Below are 21630 nucleotides of genomic sequence, written 5' to 3'. Positions count from 1 at the left end.
TTTCAGTTGTTCTGCGTCTCACAAATGTTCTTCTGTGTGATCCAAACACTTCAAACTTGGATTCGTCTGTCCATAACACTTTTTTCCAATCTTCCTCTGTCCAATGTCTGTGTTCTTTTGCCCATATTAATCTTTTCCTTTTATTAGCCAGTCTCACATATGGCTTTTTCTTTGCCACTCTGCCCTGAAGGCCAGCATCCTGGAGTCGCCTCTTCATTGTTGTCGTTGACACTGGTGTTTTGTGTGTACTATTTAATGAAGCTGCCAGTTGAGGACCTGTGAGACATCGTTTTATCAAACTACAGACTCTACTGTACTTGTCTTGTTGCTCAGTTGTGCAGCGGAGCCTCCCACTTCTCTTTCTACTTGGCTAGAGCCTGTTTGTGCTCTCCTCTGAAGGGAGTAGTACACACCGTTGTAGGAAATCTTCAGTTTCTTGGAAATTTCTCCCATGGAATAGACTTCATTTCTAAGAACAAGAATAGACTGTCGAGTTTCACATGAAAGTTCTTTTTTTCTGGCCATTTTGAGAGTTTTATGGAACCAACAAATGTAATGCTCCAGATTCTCAACTAGCTCAAAGGAAGGTCAGGTTTATAGGTTCTCTAATTATCCAAACTATTTTCAGCTGTGCTAACATACTTGCACAAGGGTTTTCAAGGGTATTCTAATCATCCATTAGCCTTCTCACACAGTTAGCAAACACAAAGTACCATAAGAACACTGGAGTGATGGTTGTTGGAAATTAACCTTTATACACCTATGAAGATATTGCATTACAAACCAGACATTTGCAGCTAAAATAGTCATTTACCACATTAACGATGTATAGAGTGTATTTCTGAATCATTTAATGTTAGCTTCATTTGAAAAAACGGTGCTTTTCCTTCAAAAATAAGGAAATTACTAAGTGACCCTAAACTTTTGAATGGTAGTGTATATATATATATATATATATATATATATATATATATATATATATTTATATGTGATATGTCGTGTCTCTGACTTTAGTGGAGGCTCGCATGCTGAGCCCGCATCTTTCCTGGCAGATAATGGCTTATTTAACCAGCCACTATGTGTCTTTAACAGCCATTGTGGACCATGTGGCTAATAGCCTGTTAAATTCCACTGCAATTCTTTTACAGTGGCATTTAACACACACCAGCCGGGGGCATCATTACACGTGCGCATCTGTGCCCTCGTTATGTGATCGTGGGGTGCTAATTGGTTGTCAATACAGTCTGGGATCCCATGATGACCTCTGATGCTTGTCATTATGATCCTCCTGTGAAAGTCAGTCCATGGCTGCATTCATAGGAGATCGTGATTTTCTCCAAAGACAACAGTGCTGATGCACTGCTATGTATAGTACAAGACGATCAAAGCTACTACTAAATTCAGTAAAAAGCAAAAAAGAGGTTTTCAAAATATAAAAAATTAAGAAAGTTCCAATTACCCTTCTTTTGGCCCATTGAAAATTAAAGAATTTAAAAATATAAAAATATACATATTGTACATACTCAAGTATAAGCCGACCTAAGTATAAGCCGAGGCACCTACTTCTGCCACGAAAAACTGGGTAAACTTATTGACTCGAGTATAAGCCGGGTGTGCATTGTCCCCTCATCCCTATTGTGGTATGCATGTCCCCCTGTCCCTGACATTGTATGCATGGCTCCCCCATCCCTGTCATTATATGCATGGCTCCCTCGTCCCTGTCATTATATGCATGGCTCCCCAGTCCCTGTCCTTGTATGCATGGCTCCCCAGTCCCTGTCATTGCATGCATGGCTCCCCAGTACCTATCACTGTATGCAAGGCCCCCCAGTCCGTCCTGGTGTGCATGGCTCCCCAGTCCCTGTCATGTGTGCATGGCTCCCTAGTCCCTGTCCTGGTGTGAATGGCTCCCCAGTCCCTGTCATGGTGTGCATAGATCCCCAGTCCCTGTCCTGGTCTGCATGGCTCGCCAGTCCCTGTCATTGTATGCATGGCTCCACCGTCCCTGTCATTGTATGCATGGCTCCCCTGTTCCTGTCATTGTATTCATGGCTGCCCAGTCCCTGTCCTGGTGTGCATGGCTCCCCAGTCCCTGTCATGGTGTGCATGGCTCCTTATCCCCTTATCCCTATCTAATATTCCTGTTATTAAAAAACACATCCTATTTACCTGCCTGCACTCCCTTGGTGGCACTACATATTGTTCCGGCTTTCAGCAGCTCTTCATGCCGAGTGATCATGTGGCCCTGCTCATTAAGGTTATGAATATGCATGCCATGCCTATGGGAGTGGAGAGGCATGCATATTCATTACCTTAACGGGTGGGGCAGCATGATCGCTTGACTGGAAGTGCTACAGGTGCCGGCGGCCGGAACGAGATGCAGTGCCAGCACTGAGGATGTGCTGGTAGGTGAGTATGTTGGAAGCCATTGGCTGTGGCTGGCACTGTGTGCTATTACAGCAGTGGCACAGGCTTTAGCCTCAGCCGCCGGCTCCGGCCTCTGTGACCCGCTGCTCCGCCGCTCCCCCTCTGGCTTTTTGGGACTGTGACTCATGTATGTGCCGAGGGGGGCATTTTAAGCACAAAAAAAGTGCTGAAAAACTCGGCTTATAAACGAGTATATACGGTATTTGACATTGCTGCATTTATAAATATCAAATTTATCAATATCAAAGCGGCCAAATTACGCATTTTGGTTGCCACAACATTGCAATAAAATGCAATAAGAGGCTATCAAAACATTTTATCTACCTCAAAATGATAACAGTAGAAATGGCACCTCGCGGTGCAAAAAATAATTCCTCATACAGGCCCATATCCTGAAAAATGAAAACATTATGGTTCTCGGAAAATGGCGACAAAATCGAAATTTTTATTTTGTTTACAAATTTCCGAATTTAATTTACAACTTTAATAAAAAAAAACTATACTTGTTTGATTTTTGAATATTCATACAGACCTGGAGAATCATATTGTCAGGTCAGTTTTACCATATAGTGAAAATGGTAAATAAAAGAAACAAAAATACTATTGTAGAATTGCACTTTTTTTTACAGTTTCAATGGACTTGGAATTTTGATTCCTGCTTCCCATTACATTATGTGGTAGAATGAATGGTGTCAATGAAAGTACAACTCATCCCACAAAAAAACAAACCCTCATATGACTACAGTGATAAAAAATAAAAAGTTATGGCTCTTGAACGAAGGGGAGCAATGAACAAAAATGAAAAAATGGAAAATCGCAATGTCATGAATGGGCTAAAAAAATGAAAACTTTAATGGGAGTGCTTCTTTAACAACCCTAGAGTAGTAAGTTGATCCAGACAGCACATTGCTGTGCAGGAGATCTTAATTGTACAATATGGACTTTCTTTTATAAATCCTATGAACTATCAAGTGTTGCAAGAACTAAGCCTTTGCAGATTCTACTGAAATATTTATGTTATTGATGTATTTAATAAAACATACATGTGGAAAAATGTCTGGTCTGCAAAGAAAAGTTCTTGTGCATCAAACTGTTAACAGGTGCCTTCATGCCCTTTTTCAAGCTGCTTTTCTGTACAACCAGCTCTACATGACAATTATAAACAGCAATCATCTCTGGAAGCACTCAGTTGGATAGAAGTGATGTGACGATCTAATAATGGCATAATAGTCAAAGCATATTTTGGATTCTTATGTGATAAGTTTAATTTTAGATTTTTATATAAGTTTCAGCAATACTGATGTCTACATTAAAGTTTGAGAAAAATCAAATATTTCAAATTTCTTTATGGAGGAATCATGTAATAAAATGTGTACTTACTAATCAGTGGCGTAACTACAAAGTTATGGTACGAACTTTCAAATGGCCCCCCCCACGCCAAAATATTTTCCTCCCAAATTCATATTTTCCCTATTCATTTTGCACACTATAGCTTTATTGCAAAGTTGTTTAATGTGACCTCATACAGACACTAGCCCCATTATAGTGCTGCACAAATGTTATGGCCGCCATATAGTGCTGCACAAACGTTATTGCCCAAAATAGTGCTGCACAAACGTTATGGCCCCCATATAGTGCTGCACAAACGTTATGGCCCGCACAAATGTTATGGCCCCCATATAGTGCTGCACAAACATTATGGCCCCCATATAGTGCTGCACAAACATTATGGCCCCCATATAGTGCTGCACAAACATTATGGCCCCCATATAGTGCTGCACAAACATTATGGCCCCATATAGTGCTTCACAAACGTTATGGCCCCCATATAGTGCTGCACAAACGTTATGGCCCGCACAAACGTTATGGCCCCCATATAGTGCTGCACAAACATTATGGCCCCCATATAGTGCTGCACAAACATTATGGCCCCCATATAGTGCTGCACAAACATTATGGCCCCCATATAGTGCTGCACAAACATTATGGCCCCCATATAGTGCTGCACAAACATTATGGCCCCCATATAGTGCTGCACAAACTTTATGGCCCCCATATAATGCTGCACAAATGTTATGGCCCCATACAGACACTTGCCCCATTTGCTGTTGCTGCGATTAAAAAAAAATCACATACTCACCTCTCCGTTGCTCAGGCCCCCGGCACTTTCAATATTCACTGCTCCTCGTTCCATTCGCCACTCCATTTTCCACCTCCTCTGCAATGGCAGGTCAGGCGCGCACTAACTACGTCATCGTGACCTCTGACCTCAGCGTCACTGCAGAAAACGGAGCGGCAGCTGGAACGAGGTGAGATGATTATCGCGCAGCGCTCCCCTCCCGGTTATACTCACCTGCTCCTGGCGCGGTGCAGTCCCTGCTTCCCAGGCGCTGCTGCTTCTTCCTGTACTGAGCGGCCACCATTACCGCTCATTACAGTAATGAATATGTGGCTCCACCCCTATGGGAGGTGGAGCCGCATATTCATTACTATAATGAGCGGTACCATGTGACCGCTCAGTAGAGGAAGAAGCCGGGGCACCGGGAAGCCGGGGCGCCGGGAAGCAGGGACCGTGCCAGGAGTAGGTGAGTATAATTAGACAGCCCCCGCTCCCCCGCACATGCCCCGGCTGCCCCCCCGGATATGCCACTGCTCTGACCTGCCTGGCCTCTGACCCGCCGAGCCCGGTCGCATTGGCGACCGCTGCGACCGCGGTAGTTACGCCCCTGTTGCTAATACATAATGCTCACATATTTATAACATTTGAAACGCATACACATAATACACACAAGCATAAATGCATAAAGAAGATAAGCACTGTATACACACATAACACACACATACATAGTGGCATTTTTGTGATGCATATGTGCACGTGACCAGATTGATTTTTTTTTTCATTCATTCATAGTTGTAACAGCCATACCTTTTTAATTTTTACAATTACAAATTATAGTTTTTTTGCAAAATGAGCGGTATTTTTTAATTGATATTAATATCTATACTTTGCCATGTGGACCAGGTTATACTGGGGATGTACTGTATATGGTAGTATCTAATATGGAGGATACCCTTGGTGACTAGTTCATTAGCCCATTCTGGTATTACAGTTGTAGTGCTCTTTTCCCACATGAGTTGACGTTTGTGCCTTTTCATGTTTGTTTTTGTATATTGATTACTATTATTGTGATAATTTTGTATTTATTAATAAAATATTGATTTTATTACAATTGGTTTGGACATATACTCCTTTAGTCTTGTGCAGGATTTAAGATGAAGGCATTGCAGCTATGGACTGGCCCGCCCATTCCCCAGACCTGAATCTGATTGAACACATCTGGGACATCATGTCTCACACAATCCACCAACATCACGTTGCACCACAGACTTTCCAGGAGTTGTTGGATGCTTTAGTCCAGGTCTGGGAGGAGATTCCTCAGGAGACCATCTGCCGCCTCATCAGGAGCATGCCCAGGTGTTGTAGGAAGGTCATACAGGCACGTGGAGGCCACACACACTACTGAGCATCATTTCCTTGTTTTGAGGCATTTCCACTGAAGTTGGATCAGCCTGTAACTTGATTTTCCACTTTGATTTTGAGTATCGTTTCAAATCCAGGCCTCTATTGGTTAATAAATTTGATTTCCATTGATGATTTTTGTGTGATTTTGTTGTCAGCATGCTCAACTTTGTACAAAAAGTATTCAATGAGAATATTTCATTCATTCAGATCTAGGATACTGTATGTTGAGTGTTCCCTTTATTTTTTTATTTATATATATATATATATATATATATATATATATATATATATATATATATATATATATATCTTTGTCATCATAAAGGGGGGGCAGACACATTTCTTGCACAGGGGCACCAAGCTGTCAGTGTCCACCCCTGGAGCAAGGGCACATTGCAGACACAGTGCATGGAAATGTTACCAGCTATCTAGGCCCTGCAGCAGGGAGGCATTATGGAGCAGAGAGGATTTCTTTACAAGTTAAGTGGGGATGTAGATGGTGAGAAGCATGGAACTGAGAGGACTAGGTCGCACAAGGGTGTATTAACGAAGGACAGAGATAGCAAGTCTCCACATTACACTGTTACATGGCTGTGAATCTGGAATATGGTTGCTAATTCCAGAGGCTAGAACAGAGAGGCAAGAAAGAGAAGGGAAATATTCCGGAAGTCTATAAGGTAGCTGTGGCTTAGTGAGGACCCTGATATGGTAGGTAACGGGAACAAAAAGCTATGTGTAAGCTCAATCTGACATTGGGGAGAAATACTGTAGTTCTAGATTGCTAAATTGAGTACATTGTAAGTAACATCAGAGATGGAAGAACTAAGGCAGCTAATTTGTGTAACTGTGAGATACCACAGAAGAAATGTGCCCTCACATGTATCTGTAAAATATATGCCATTGATCAAGGCAAAAGTTATGTCTACCAGGTCTTGTACCTGAATAGTAATGTTCATTTTTGTAAAGTGGATTGACTCCTTCCTGATCTATACTAAGAGTTCTGGGTTCTTTTACCATCTTAATGAGTGTGGTCCATGAGTTAATAACATAGACACATAGATTAGCATGGAAGCTGAAGTTTTTAACCAAGACTATTCCCACAGATGGTTTAATTTTAGTTGCATTAGAGAAATAAATGGCATCTTACTGTACTATTCCTTTTCATGGGCATGCAGATATAATAGACAACACATTGTATATACACCTATGATTTTTTTCCCTGTAGTTTGAAACTAAACAATATTTTTACTCACCTATTTCAGGAGGAAGACATGTGATTTTGTTTTGTGACATATCCAAAATTTTCATATCTTCAAATGCCTGAATATAGTCTGGAATGGTAACTATGAGGGTTTTATGAATGTGCCATTCTTTCAGGTATGTTTGTTCTCTTAGGTATTCAGGAAGCTCCTGAGTGGGGAAAGAAATAATTTTTTTTTTATAAAAATAATTAATTATTAATTAGATTTGCACGTTTATCAACAAAAGTGATACATTTTTAACTGGATTTTCTATTTTGTGTAATAATAATAAAAATAATAATAACATTAATAAAAATATTGTAATTTAAAAGTATACATTAATCAGTTATAACAATAAAACCACTTGCAAGTAAAGCGAATAAAATTTCGTATTTTGTGAGAAATAAGTGATATATTAGGATGAGTCCACAAGTTTCAGCCATTTTAAGATTTTTTGAACAATTTTGCAAAATTATGGCCATACTACAACTGTGTTAAACCAGGCTTAGGGGAACCTGTCACGTTGGATAATGCTATTGACCTGCAGGTGCAGAGTTGATCTGCAGGTTAATAGCGTTATGAAGGTTCCACTCTACTGAAAGTTTGGCACCCTGAAAAGAATTAACTTTAGTTCTTCTTGGAGCCGCTGGTTTTCAGTCATTTAATTTCAAAGTCATTTCATTTACAGTAATGCATTTTAGTTTTTTCATCCCATCTTCCAAGAGCCATCATTATTTTTTTTCCACTGACCTACCCCTTGGAGGTTTTGTCCTTTTCACATCAAGTTGTATTTTTTAGAAGTGCCCTTTAATATAGCATATAACATTTTGAAAAATGGGAACAATTCATTGTAGAGTGAAATGTGAAATGGGCAAAACGAGGAATTATGTAATTGCTTTCTGGGTTTCGTTGCAAAGCAAAACTTACATGTTAACTTTAGTCTCGGGGGCAATATAATTAAAATAGTATTATCAAATGTATTTATTATGATACTGGTGTTATCAAATTTGTATATTTGTGCCTTATACTACTTAAAAAAAATAAAAACCCCAATTCTATATTGAGAAAAAAAACTATCAACTGGTGATAGAAAAACAGCATTTAAATGGTTTCCAGAGCTTACAAAGGAATAGAGGACATTAATTTTGTGTAGAATATAGGTGGTTCCATTATCTAAATAGTAAAGGGTTCTTTACAGTTAGAGTTGCCAGAATGTGGAATGCCCTACCACAAGAAGTATTAAAGGGAGACAATATATCAGAACTTAAAAAGGGCTAGATGCTTTTTTCACAACAAATAGTATTGTAGGTTATAAATAATGAAACAGAAAATTGGTCTTTTCTACAAAAAAACGGAAACCGGATACAGAACCGGGATCCCAATTCTGAACAGATAGGTATAGCAATATTGGGATTAAAACATAACAAAATAGCTGCTGTACTAACCACCAATGGGCCAAGGGGATAATTTTCCCCTGATATATACACGCCCTAATAAAGAAACGCTCCTTCCTTGTCATCAGCAACTTTAATAGAACAAAAGTGGAGGCTGATGAAGCACAATCAAGTGTTATAACTAGTATGCAGCTATTAAGAAATCAAAGGTGAGTATGCTATATCCATATTGCATGCATGCATTGACAAAGTCATGTACATCAAGAATTGGAGCTTTTTCACCAAAGTTGGATGAGTTCAAGACATCCATGGAACCCCTGATTTTCTATGTTTACCCACCATAAGAGAGAGCCTGTTGTCACTGAAGAAAAATTTACTTTCCCTTCTAAACACTCTCCTAATTGTTTTTGAGCTAACAATATCTCCCATTGTAGCTGTTTGATGTGCAGCTGGGTTTATGACACTGCTGTTATACACAAAGTCAAGGTCCCCAGTGCCTTCCTTACTGTCATTGTTGGGATGTTCACTGCTGCTGATTCCATAGATTTTACTCTGATAATCTCCTCTTAGGGAAGGAAACAAGACTGGTCCAAAATAATACCTACAAAGGACAATATTTTTAATGGCTTTAGTTTTGATTTAGTAAAATTCAGTAACCAGCCCAGCTCCTTTAAGTTGTTTCTGACTCCTTCCAGTTGTGGGTCACAATCGGAAAATCGTTCAGATAGGGAACAACCAGAGTATTCTGAAACCAAAGATAAGCTTTTATCTCGACTATAAGTTTGATGAAAACCCATGGAGCCATAGATAAACCGAAGGACTAAGCTTTAAATTGAAAGTGTCTTAGTTTTCCCTGCACAATTAAGGCCACCCTGACTAATTTTTGATGGTCTGTGTGTATCGGAATATGGTAATATGCATAATTTAAGTCTAGAACCACAATGCAGCACTCTAGAACCAGACGTCTTGTAGCATAGCTGACTTTATCGATTCCATCTTGAAAGGCCGGTGCACTGGCAATCTGTTTAGACTTTTTAAGTTGATAATGGCCCTGAACATATTGTGTGGTTTTCTTATTAAGAAAAAAGGGGGAATAAAATCCTCTTCCTTCTTGTGCTGATAATTAGCCAAAAACATTCTTCTTGGCTAGACCCAAAACTGTTCCTCGCATGACATTCGGGGGGGGGGGGGGGGGGGGTGTTAACCTTCAGAATTCTAACTTAGGGCCTGTTTCTAATATTTCTAGTATCCAAGCACTGGATGAGATCTTTTTCCAGGGTTAAATGAAGAAGGTAAGCCTTTCCTCTATTTGTGAAATGGTGTCATTGGAAAGACAACCTCTTCTGGAACCTCCAAACATAAAGCCTGGATTTTTGCTATTTTTATCTTCCTATCTTTTCTGATCCCTGGGGGCCTACCTCCACCATATTACCATATTTTGAAAGGAATCCTTCTTGAATTCGTTCATGGAAAAGCTGGGAAACACTTCTTTACTACTGCCTTTTTCAGTATGTTGTCCAAAGTCTGACTGAAGAGGAATTGTCCGTCACATGGAATAGAACACATTTTGTTTTTTGACTGAAAAATTCCTGACTCGCCGAGCTGTGTTAGAAAGACTAGCTGATCTGTTCGCTAGCCTTGTTGAATTCGTTGAGACATCTGCCAGAAAGGCTGCAACCCCCTGTATTAATGGTAAGTGAGCCATAAAGTTTTCTCTTGGGGTTTTATTTTTTAACTTATCTTCCAGTTGTTATAACCAGATCATCATTGAATGGGCAGTACAAGTCCCTGCAATTGCTGATTTTAAAGTACCTGCCGAGGCCTCCTACATGTGACTCAAATACCCATCTGCCTTCTTATCTAGTGGGTCCTTCAGGACACCAGTGTCTTCAAGGAGAAAGGCAGATGTTTTCAAATACTTTGCTACCTCTATATCTATGTTTGAGACCTTGTCCCATAATGCTACCTCTTTTTCTCAAAGTGGTATCTCCTCTTTGAAGTTGAGGGTAGAGCCCCTCTCTTCTCTGGCCATTTCCATTCTTTTCCAAAAAACATATGTATTTTTCATTGATCTGAAATGTACATGTTTTATTTTGTTCTAAACCCCCAAACATAACATCCTCTAGAGATCTAAGTATTTCTTCCTCCATAAGGCACATGGTGGTTCTAATGGCCTTAATCAATTTGTATCTTCCATAAGGAAGCATGGTCTACCCCCTACCTACTATCAGAAGATGAAGAGGAGGAGGACTCATATTTGCCTTATGACTAAATAATAATAATAATCTTTATTTATATAGCACCAACATATTCCTCAGCGCTTTACAGTTTAACAGTTTCAAACACAACAGTCATAAGTAACAACGTTAACAATATAATAATTAAAGCAAACTAGGATGACCCTGCTCGTGAGAGCTTACAATCTACAATGAGGTGGGGGAGATACAAAGTACAGGTGTGTATTTACAATGATGGTCCAGCCATCTTGAGGGAGTGGGGGATAGATAGAGATAGTGAATGGGCTACACATACACACTTGCACATAAAATGACTTTGATTAGGGAACGTGATAGGCCGCTCTGAACAAATGTGTTTGGAAGGAGCTCCTAAAACTGTGCAAGTTGTGGATGGTCCTAGTTTCTTGGGGTAGAGCATTCCAGAGGATTGGTGCAGTGCGAGAGAAGTCTTGGAGTCGGGAGTGGGAAGTACGGATTAGTGCAGAGGTTAGTCGAATGGCATTTGCAGAGCTCAGCGATCGGCTAGGCCAATAGAACTTTGGAGAGCTTTGTGGGTGAGAACAAGTACTTTGAATTCGATCCTGTACTGAATGGGCAGCCAGTGTACTGACTGGCAAAGAGCAGACATGTCTTGAGGGAATTATTTGAATAAGGTAATAAAGCTAAAGACCTTTTCTTCCCTTTCCTCATAAGTGTTTTTAGGGAAACTTCAACCTCTGCCCTGATAACCGATCTCAAATTCATAGCGAAGTCTGAAGTCTCTTCAGAATTTTTTTTCGTTTACAGGCTGGACAGTTTTTTCTGCCATTCACCTTCGGCATAGTGCATATTCCTTATTTTTTCTTTTTGTGATAGCTTTTCTAGTCCTTTCCTAGTGACAAATAACAAGAACAAAAAGGGCCTAATTGACAAGGTGAACATTCACAAAGATCACTCACCATCCGCCTTTACTTTAAGGGTATTGGATTATGAGGCTGGATTAGGACACACAACAGATCCTCTCTGGAGACAAGGGAGTCATGACCCCGTCTGCTCCTGTGGCTCTTTTTGCTATCACTTGTTCCAATTGAATGACTGCCACCACTTCGTCCAAGCTGCTGTAACTGCCGATGCTTCTCCGTTGTACCTAAGAAGGAGAGCCAGAGAACAAGCGCTCTACCCGTGGTCAGACCTCATTTTGAATGAGGGACCACACAGTTTCTCCTTCTAGTACATGCTTCCTTTGACACCCACAGGAAGTTTTCTCTTACTTCTGGGTCACAAGCCCCATTATCGGAGTGCTCATGCTATTGAACCAGCAGCTGTACTTCCAGTGCCTGAAGCTGGTGCTACAATCCCGCTGCAATTCTTCCAGATGCCGGGACAGGCCTGAGTAAGTCTTGATCTTCTACCGCCTGCTTCAGCACCAGGTTCCCCATGAAGGACAGGAAACCAACTGATGCGGCGGAGAGAAGCCTCCCTTTTAAAGTAAGTTTCCTATTCTTGTTGGGCAGATCACTATCTCAGATGTGCTGTCATGGGTGAAAGGAAAACCCATTCTTAAATACCCAAATTCCCCACTCAAAAGCACCTTATACTCACCTTCTATGTGCTGTCATGGGTGAAAGGAAAACCCATTCTTAAATATCCAGTTTCCCACTAAAAAACACCTTATACTTACCTTCCATAACAGCTGTCTCTTGGGAGTTACATGACATGGTTGTGCCATGTGAGTCTTGTAGCTAATTATTTATCACTAATGAGCTGCTGTGCTCTCATTTCCTTTTGGGTCCAAGGATCATCTCACGGTAGTCAGAGCACAGTAGTCCAATAGTACCCCCTGATTGCCTGCATTGCTCATGTGGCATCGCTGTAATGGCAACAACATCACTGGAATGGCGCGAGGAGAGGAAGAGAGTATAAGGTGTTATTTTTTTATTGGGTAATTAAGTATTCAAGAATAGGTTGTCTGAGTAGATGACAAACATTTTAAGAGGTCAACATCTACAATAATGCCAATATGATCAGTTTCTATGGGGATAGAAACTTTTGTATGTTAAGGTGCCCAAATACTTTAGATAATTGTTGGTCAAGCATTCATGTCTTCTGTATAAGGATATGTTGTAAGCCATTGCCAGACACATCTGGAGGTTGCTTACCAGTCTGGAAAATAAAGAGAACATGTATGTTTGTGTTAGGGTTAGCGGAACGCACCGAGCATAAATATATATAATAATAGGTGCCTTTGCAACCCGGGGTCCACCGTGCAGGAGAGGAACCTGCTGCTAGTAATTGGCAGTGCTATATGATGGTATTAGCGAACTCTGTTACTTCACAGAATCGCTAGGATAGGGAAATGCTGTGCCCTGTTAACCTCACAAAGGAACACAGCTACCAAACAGCAAAACTGTGGTCATGCAGTCAGAATAGCACACAAACAACTCCTCACCGGAGTTGCCGGTATTCTAGGGGGTGATTTCAGCCAAGACCTGAATCCAAACACACAAAACTCCAGCCAACCCTGACCTCATGCAAACATGACCACACAGTAGCAAGGCTTAAACATAGGTTGATACTAGCGCATGGCCGTGCGGCCATGCAAACCTTTTATAGCTGTAGCAGACAAGGACCTTCCTGGTGGTCCAATAGGAGCTGCTTCAGGACTTGAACATGTGACCCCAGACCTCCAATGGGAGGTCGTCCCATGGGCATGCTCAGTATGGGAAAAGCGGGACTTAGTCCCAGAAAGACCTGCTGAACATTGCTGGCTACAATGACAGAGCCTGGTAGGGCAGTAGTAACCAGTCATCCAGTATCAGCCTGAGCCAGACGCTGGGACCGCAGCTCCGTTGAGCAGACTCCCCTGCGGCTGGAGGAGAATGGGAGACCGCAGCAGACATGGTTCGAGATTCCCCCTGTGCAGCGGCGGGAACTCGACACCTAACATGTTTGAATTTAAAATACCCAATCCTTATCTCCACCAGTATCACCTTTCAGATGGCCCCTATACACAGGAAGATGGTCAAAGAAAAAGTTACACAGAAGTGACAACATGTTAAAATATATTTTAAAAAGGGACTTTATTATGTTTAATCTCTCTGTCAGTCATATTTACAGAAATTTATAGGTAAAAAATAATGGTACCTCTTTAACCCATTGTCTACATCTATGGCGCCGATGGGTTGCTATGACAGCCAGCGATCTATTGAAGACCTCAGTGTCTGCCATAATAGAGCTCCACTGAAACCCTGCCTATTGCTGTGTTTCAAAGGAGAACGTGATTTTTACTATATTCAGAAATACTGGAGAATGGCTATATATATACTATAAGCAATCAGATCTTTTACCTCCATTATAATTAAGATAATAAAAATAAACATAATACACATATGAGGTATCACCACATCAGTAAGAGTCTAGTATGTCAAAATATAAAATAATTAACCTAATCGTTAAACACCATAAACAGAACAAAAATTAAAACACTAAAAATTGTGTTTTTTTTATTAATTGCAATACTGCCAAAAATGTTGGAAGAAGTGATTAGAATATAATATCTCTCCCAAAATGATATCAATGTAAATGCCTTCTTGCTCTGCAAAATATAACCCCTCACATAAAAGAAAATATTATGGGTCTCAGAATATGGCAACAATAAAAACTTGGCGATTAACTCAACAGTCCCTTCTCTTCCCTGCAGTCTGTGACTTTAAGTTATCTCTTGGTCATATACAGTATATTATGCTGCACCAATTTGTCATTAAATAGCTAGTAGTAAAAACTTGTGCTTTGTATTTTCTTCTTTGCAAATTATACAATACGTATATCCATAAAAAAAAAATAATTCAAAATATTAATAGCCATGCCCTTGATTAATAATCCTTAATGATATAAGATTTTAACTCACCCCTTCCATGAGGGTTTATTATACATAGTCCTTGCTTTCACGCATTCCAAAGTCGTACACTAGAAAACTTGGGCAGCCATGATATTTTTGCTAACCTACATTTAGTAATGGGTCGTCTTATATTAAGGGTATAACCTTTACTTATTTTGCTTTACTTCTTATTTCTCTCTATACCTCAGGGTTGTTCTTATTATAAAAATCACCAGGGACTTTAATGAACTGAAAATAGCTTCCGTACTTTGAAAACATCGACTCGCACATTTTATTCCAGCAGATAGTTTACTTTTGAAAACTTGCTGGAATAAAACAGAAATTTCTTTGAAGTCATGAATCATATCCTGTGAAAACTTTCTTTTATCATCAGCAGGGTTTTTTTTTTATGGTGGCTGCACATTTTTCTGAGTATTAAAACGTACTGACGTATTAACTTTCTAATAAACCTACAACACCAGTTTTAGGATGTGCTATAAGTTTATTAACGCCATCAATTCATTTTTTTTTAGTATGTTGGACATATTTAGTAGATCCTGCAATACCTCATCATCTCATACAGTAAATAAAATTATTCTACAATTTCAACATATTTTATCCCCTTCCAGTTGGAGCTCATTTTTGTTTTGGTGCTTTTGTATTTCCTTCCCCTCTCCTAAGAGCTATGACGTTTTTTTATTTTTCCATTGACATAGCTCATAGGAATAAGATGTTGTTATTGACAATGTTCACTTTCCAATATAGTAAAAATAATGATTTTCAGCTGGGGTGAAATGGTAAAAAAAAATCTGACATTGTTTTAGGGTTGAGTTTTTACAGCGATGAGCTGACAATATTATTCTTCTGATCAGTATGGTTACAGCAATACCAAAATTATATACTTTTTAAAATTTATATATTTTAGTGATTAAAAGGAATACAGATCTTTGCAAAATACATTTGGTGTGTGTCATTTTCTGATACCCATAACTTTTTATTTTTCTGTCAGCACTCTGTGAGGACTAGTTTTTTTGTGTCGTAACCTGTAGATTTATTGGGGCACGTATAAGGTTCTCATTGCAATTTTGGTAATTTGATTTTTATTTTATTTTCACCATTTACTGTATTGGTTAGTTTATTCTATATTTGATAGATCCAGCTTTTATAGAAAAGTCAAGTAAGCTGAATTTCATATTTTAACCCTTTCACACCATGGCCATTTCCTATATTTTCATTTTTGTTTTTTCCTCCTCTTCTTCAGAGAGCCATAACTTTTTTTTATTTTTCCTTCAATATAGCTATATGAGGGGTGGATTTTTGCAAGTCAAGTTGTTTTTTTGAATGCCATCATCAATTTTACTATGTAATATACTGGAAAACGAGAAAAAAAATCCAAGTTTGGTGAAATTGCAAAAAAAAGTGCAATTTTTCAATTCTTTATTGGAGTTCTTTATTTACCTTGTTTACCATATGATTAAACTGACCTGGCAATATGATTCTCCAGGTCAGTAAGAGTACGCAGATACCAAATATGTATAGTTTATTTTTTAGATGGTGAAAAAAATTCCAAAATTTGTATAAAAAAAACTTTTTGCATTTGCCACTATTTTCCAAGACCTCCTTTTTCAGGATCTGGGGCTGGGTAGTGGCTTATTTTTTGCATGCCGAGATGACATTTTTATTAATACCATTTTGGGGTAGATACAATGTTTTGATCGCCTCATTGCATTATATTGCAATGTTGCAATGGCAGAAATAAAACCATATTATGGCTTTTCATTTTTTTTCTCGTTACGCCATTTAGTGTTTTGATTAATTAATAATTTTTTAAAAACTTGTTTTATTGAAAACTGTAACACAACATTTAGACATATATTCCAAAAGACTTATTCAGAAGTAGGAAACAGCAATATGCATTGTTCTTCAAAAGGTATACATACTGTATGTAGCTACTCAGGTTCACATATCATTGCGTTGTTTAATATTAGCAAGTAAATTAAAATTTAATTTGTGTTAAAAAAATAATAGAAACAATATACACGTTACTCTTCTATCAGCAAACCTGAATTATTCATTTACTTTATACTTTGATAGATTGGACATTTTTGAACTCCGCTATAACAAATGTGTATTTTTTGTTTTATTGTTTTATTTTTAATGGGATAAAAGAGAATGATTTGAACGTGTTTTTTTTACTGTTTTCATAGTTTTAGGCTATGTGCACACGTTCAAGATTAACGCTCAAAAAACGTATACATAAGCATCCCATAATTTTTAATGCAGTCTGCACTTTTTGTGCACATGATGCCTTTTTTCCGTGAAAAAAACGCATAGCGGTAAAAAACGCAGCATGTTCATTAATTTTGTGGATTTTTCGTGTTTTTTTCCAGAGCTTCCCAATGCATTAAAACACGTCAAAAACGTGCAAAAAACGCGTCAAAAACACAAAAAAATGCATGCAGATTTCCTGCAGAAAAAGTCCGGTTTTGTTCAGGAAAATTCTGCAGAAAATCCTGACGTGTGCACATAGCCTAAAGCCTTTTTGTCTTCAATCTTTACAGTATTTTATAGTCTCCTTTGGAGACCTGAAGCTGCAATCATCCAATCGCCTGTGCTATGCATACAGTGGCTTGCGAAAATATTCACCCTCCTTGGCAGGTCTTCCACTATACCCAATCCAGGAGATGGATGCCAACTTGGAGTTTTCGCATTTTAACCCCTTTACCCCCAAGGGTGGTTTGCACGTTAATGACTGGGCCAATTTTTACAATTCTGACCACTGTCCCTTTATGAGGTTATAACCTCTGGAATGCTTCAACGGATCCTGGTGATTCTGACGCTGTTTTCTCGTGACATATTGTACTTCATGATAGTGGTAACATTTCTTTGATATTACCTGCATTTATTTGTAAAAAAAAAAATGGAAATTTGGCAAAAATTTTGAAAATTTTGCAATTTTCCAACTTTGAATTTTTATACAATTAAATCACAGAGATATGTCATACAAAATACTTAGTAAGTAACATTTCCCACATGTCTACTTTACATCAGCACAATTTTGGAACCAAAATTCTGACTGACTGCCGGCCGTAAGGCAGTACAGAGCACAGCGGTGACGTCACCGCTGTGATCTGCTTTCACTTTACGGCGGCACTCAGTCAGAGCGGGAAGCAGACGGTAAGGGACCTGACGGACACCGGAATGTGAGTATGTACGTTTTTTTTTTTTTACTTTTACGCTGGTAACCAGGGTAAACATCGGGTTACTAAGCGCGGCCCTGCACTTAGTAACCCAATGTTTACTCTGGTTACCCGGGACCTCGGCATCGTTGGTCGCTGGAGAGCGGTCTGTGTGACAGCTCCCCAGCGACCACACAACGACTTTCCAACGATCACGGCCAGGTCGTATCGCTGGTCGTGATCGTTGGAAAGTTGCAGAGTGTGACAGTACCCTAAGAGAAGAAATTGGACTCCAAAAGTTGTTGTACAATTTGTCCTGAGTACGCTGATACCCCATATGTGGGGGTAAACCACTGTTTGGGAGCAAGGGGGAGCTCGGAAGGGAAAAAGCGCCATTTGACTTTTCAATGCAAAATTGACAGGAATTGAGATGGGATGCCATGTTGTGTTTCGAGAGCCCCTGATGTGCCTAAACATTGAAACCCCCAACAAGTGACACCATTTTGGAAAGTAGACCCCCTAAGGAACTCTGTTGTGAAATTGGATTCTGGGCTCCCCCGGTGGCCACTTGTGGAATTTAACTTGTGTGCATCATCCCCTCTGTTCACCTGCTCCTATCAGGATGTGGGAGTCGCTATATAACCTTGCTCCTCTGTCAGTTTCATGCCGGTCATCAATGTAATCAGTAGCCTTTCTGTGCATGTTCCTGCTACTAGACAACTCCCAGCTAAGTTGGACTTTTGTCCTTGTGTGTTTTTGCATTTTGTTCCTGTTCACAGCTGCTGTTTCGTTACTGTGTCTGGAAAGCTCTTGTGAGCGGAAATTGCCACTCTGGTGTTATGAGTTAATGCTAGAGTCTTAAAGTAATTTCTGGATGGTGTTTTGATAGGGTTTTCTGCTGACCATGAAAGTGCCCTTTCTGTCTTCATGCTATCTAGTAAGCGGACCTCGATTTTGCTAAACCTATTTTCATACTACGTTTGTCATTTCATCTTAAATCACCGCCAATATATGTGGGGGCCTCTGTCTGCCTTTTGGGAAAATTTCTCTAGAGGTGAGCCAGGACTGTCTTTTCCTCTGCTAGGATTAGGTAGTTCTCCGGCTGGCGCTGGGCATCTAGGGATAAAAAAACGTAGGCATGCTACCCGGCCACTTCTAGTTGTGCGGCAGGTTTAGTTCATGGTCAGTATAGTTTCCATCTTCCAAGAGCTAGTTCTCATATATGCTGGGCTATGTTCTCTCGCCATTGAGAATCATGACAGTTTGACCGGCCCAAAAAAGGGTTAAATTACTGGCTGAGAAAGGAGAGAAAAAAGAAGCCTGCTACAATTTTTTTTTTTTTTTTTTTTTTCCCTCTAGTTCTGAGTGTGCTCTTAATTGAATCACTTGCTAGTCTGCCTATACTGCAGCCTTCCTCTCTTCCTCTCCTTCTAATCCTTGAATGGCTCTGTGTTCACCTGTTTCAAATGGATCTTCAGAGTGTAGCTACAGGTTTGAATAATCTCGCCACAAAGGTACAAAATTTGCAAGATTTTGTTGTTCATGCACCTATGTCTGAGCCTAGAATTCCTTTGCCTGAATTCTTCTCGGGGAATAGATCTCACTTTCAAAATTTTAAAAATAATTGCAAATTGTTTTTGTCCCTGAAGTCTCGCTCTGCCGGAGACCCTGCACAGCAGGTCAGGATTGTAATTTCCTTGCTCCGGGGCGACCCTCAAGACTGGGCTTTTGCATTGGCACCAGGGGATCCTGCGTTGCTCAATGTGGATGCGTTTTTTCTGGCCTTGGGGTTGCTTTATGAGGAACCTCATTTAGAGCTTCAGGCGGAAAAGGCCTTGATGTCCTTGTCTCAGGGGCAAGATGAAGCTGAAATATACTGCCAAAAATTCCGCAAATGGTCTGTGCTTACTCAGTGGAATGAGTGCGCCCTGGCGGCGATTTTCAGAGAAGGTCTCTCTGATGCCATTAAGGATGTTATGGTGGGGTTCCCTGTGCCTGCGAGTCTGAATGAGTCCATGACGATGGCTATTCAGATCGATAGGCGTCTGCGGGAGCGCAAACCTGTGCACCATTTGGCGGTGTCTACTGAAAAAACGCCAGAAAATATGCAATGTGATAGAATTCTGTCCAGAAGCGAGCGGCAGAATTTTAGATGAAAAAATGGGTTGTGCTTCTATTGTGGTGATTCAACTCATGTTATATCAGCATGCTTTAAGCGTACTAAGAAGCCTGACAAGTCTGTTTCAATTAGCACTTTACAGTCTAAGTTTATTCTATCTGTGACCCTGATTTGTTCTTTGTCATCTATTACCGCGGACGCCTATGTCGACTCTGGCGCTGCTTTGAGTCTTATGGATTGGTCCTTTGCCAAACGCTGTGGGTATGATTTGGAGCCATTGGAGGCTCCGATACCTCTGAAAGGGATTGACTCCACCCCATTGGCTAGTAATAAACCACAATACTGGACACAAGTGACTATGCGTGTTAATCCGGATCACCAGGAGGTTATTCGCTTTCTGGTGCTGTATAATCTACATGATGTTTTGGTGCTGGGATTGCCATGGCTGCAATCTCATAACCCAGTCCTCGACTGGAGAGCTATGTCTGTGTTAAGCTGGGGATGTAAAGGAACTCATGGGGACGTACCTTTGGTTTCCATTTCATCATCTATTCCCTCTGAGATTCCTGAATTCTTGTCTGACTTTCGTGACGTTTTTGAAGAACCCAAGGTTGGTTCACTACCTCCGCACCGGGAGTGCGATTGTGCCATAGACTTGATCCCGGGTAGTAAATACCCTAAGGGTCGTTTATTTAATCTGTCTGTGCCTGAACACGCTGCTATGCGAGAATATATAAAGGAGTCCTTGGAAAAGGGACATATTCGTCCTTCGTCATCTCCCTTAGGAGCCGGATTTTTCTTTGTGTCTAAGAAAGACGGCTCTTTGAGGCCGTGTATTGATTATCGACTTTTGAATAAAATCACGGTTAAATATCAATATCCGTTACCACTGCTTACTGATTTGTTTGCTCGTATAAAGGGGGCCAAGTGGTTCTCTAAGATTGATCTCCGTGGGGCGTATAATTTGGTGCGAATCAAGCAGGGGGATGAGTGGAAAACCGCATTTAATACGCCCGAGGGCCATTTTGAGTATTTGGTGATGCCTTTTGGTCTTTCAAATGCCCCTTCAGTCTTCCAGTCCTTTATGCATGACATTTTCCGCGATTATTTGGATAAATTTATGATTGTGTATCTGGATGATATTCTGATTTTTTCGGATGACTGGGACTCTCATGTCCAGCAGGTCAGGAGGGTTTTTCAGGTTTTGCGGTCTAATTCCTTGTGTGTGAAGGGTTCTAAGTGTGTTTTTGGGGTTCAGAAGATTTCCTTCTTGGGATACATTTTTTCCCCCTCTTCCATCGAGATGGATCCTGTCAAGGTTCAGGCTATTGGTGATTGGACGCAACCCTCTTCTCTTAAGAGTCTTCAGAAATTTTTGGGCTTTGCTAACTTTTATCGTCGATTTATTGCTGGTTTTTCTGATGTTGTAAAACCATTGACTGATTTGACTAAGAAGGGTGCTGATGTTGCTGATTGGTCCCCTGATGCTGTGGAGGCCTTTCGGGAGCTCAAGCGCCGCTACCCGCTACCAACTAGATGAGTTGTGAGAGCTTTGAACCCCCAAGTGTTTCACTACAGTTTATAACGCAGAGCCATGAAAATAAAAATTATTTTTTTCCCACAAAAATTATTTTTTAGCCCCAGTTTTGTATTT

General features: G+C 40.1%; 1 protein-coding gene across 2 annotated transcripts in view; it reads right to left on the bottom strand.

The window, feature by feature from the left end:
* LRRC2 (leucine rich repeat containing 2) overlaps positions 1–21630 on the bottom strand; it is a 611884-nt gene that overhangs the window by 302841 nt on the left and 287413 nt on the right. For both annotated transcript variants that reach the window (XM_077280930.1, XM_077280929.1), the window contains exon 4: positions 7204–7360. In XM_077280930.1, the coding sequence (XP_077137045.1) occupies positions 7204–7360 (157 nt within the window). The remainder of the gene's footprint in view (positions 1–7203; positions 7361–21630) is intronic.

The sequence above is a fragment of the Ranitomeya variabilis genome, chromosome 1 (assembly GCF_051348905.1).
Source record: "Ranitomeya variabilis isolate aRanVar5 chromosome 1, aRanVar5.hap1, whole genome shotgun sequence".
Classification (NCBI taxonomy): Eukaryota; Metazoa; Chordata; class Amphibia; order Anura; family Dendrobatidae; genus Ranitomeya; species Ranitomeya variabilis.
This window is presented reverse-complemented; position numbering and strand designations above follow the sequence as displayed.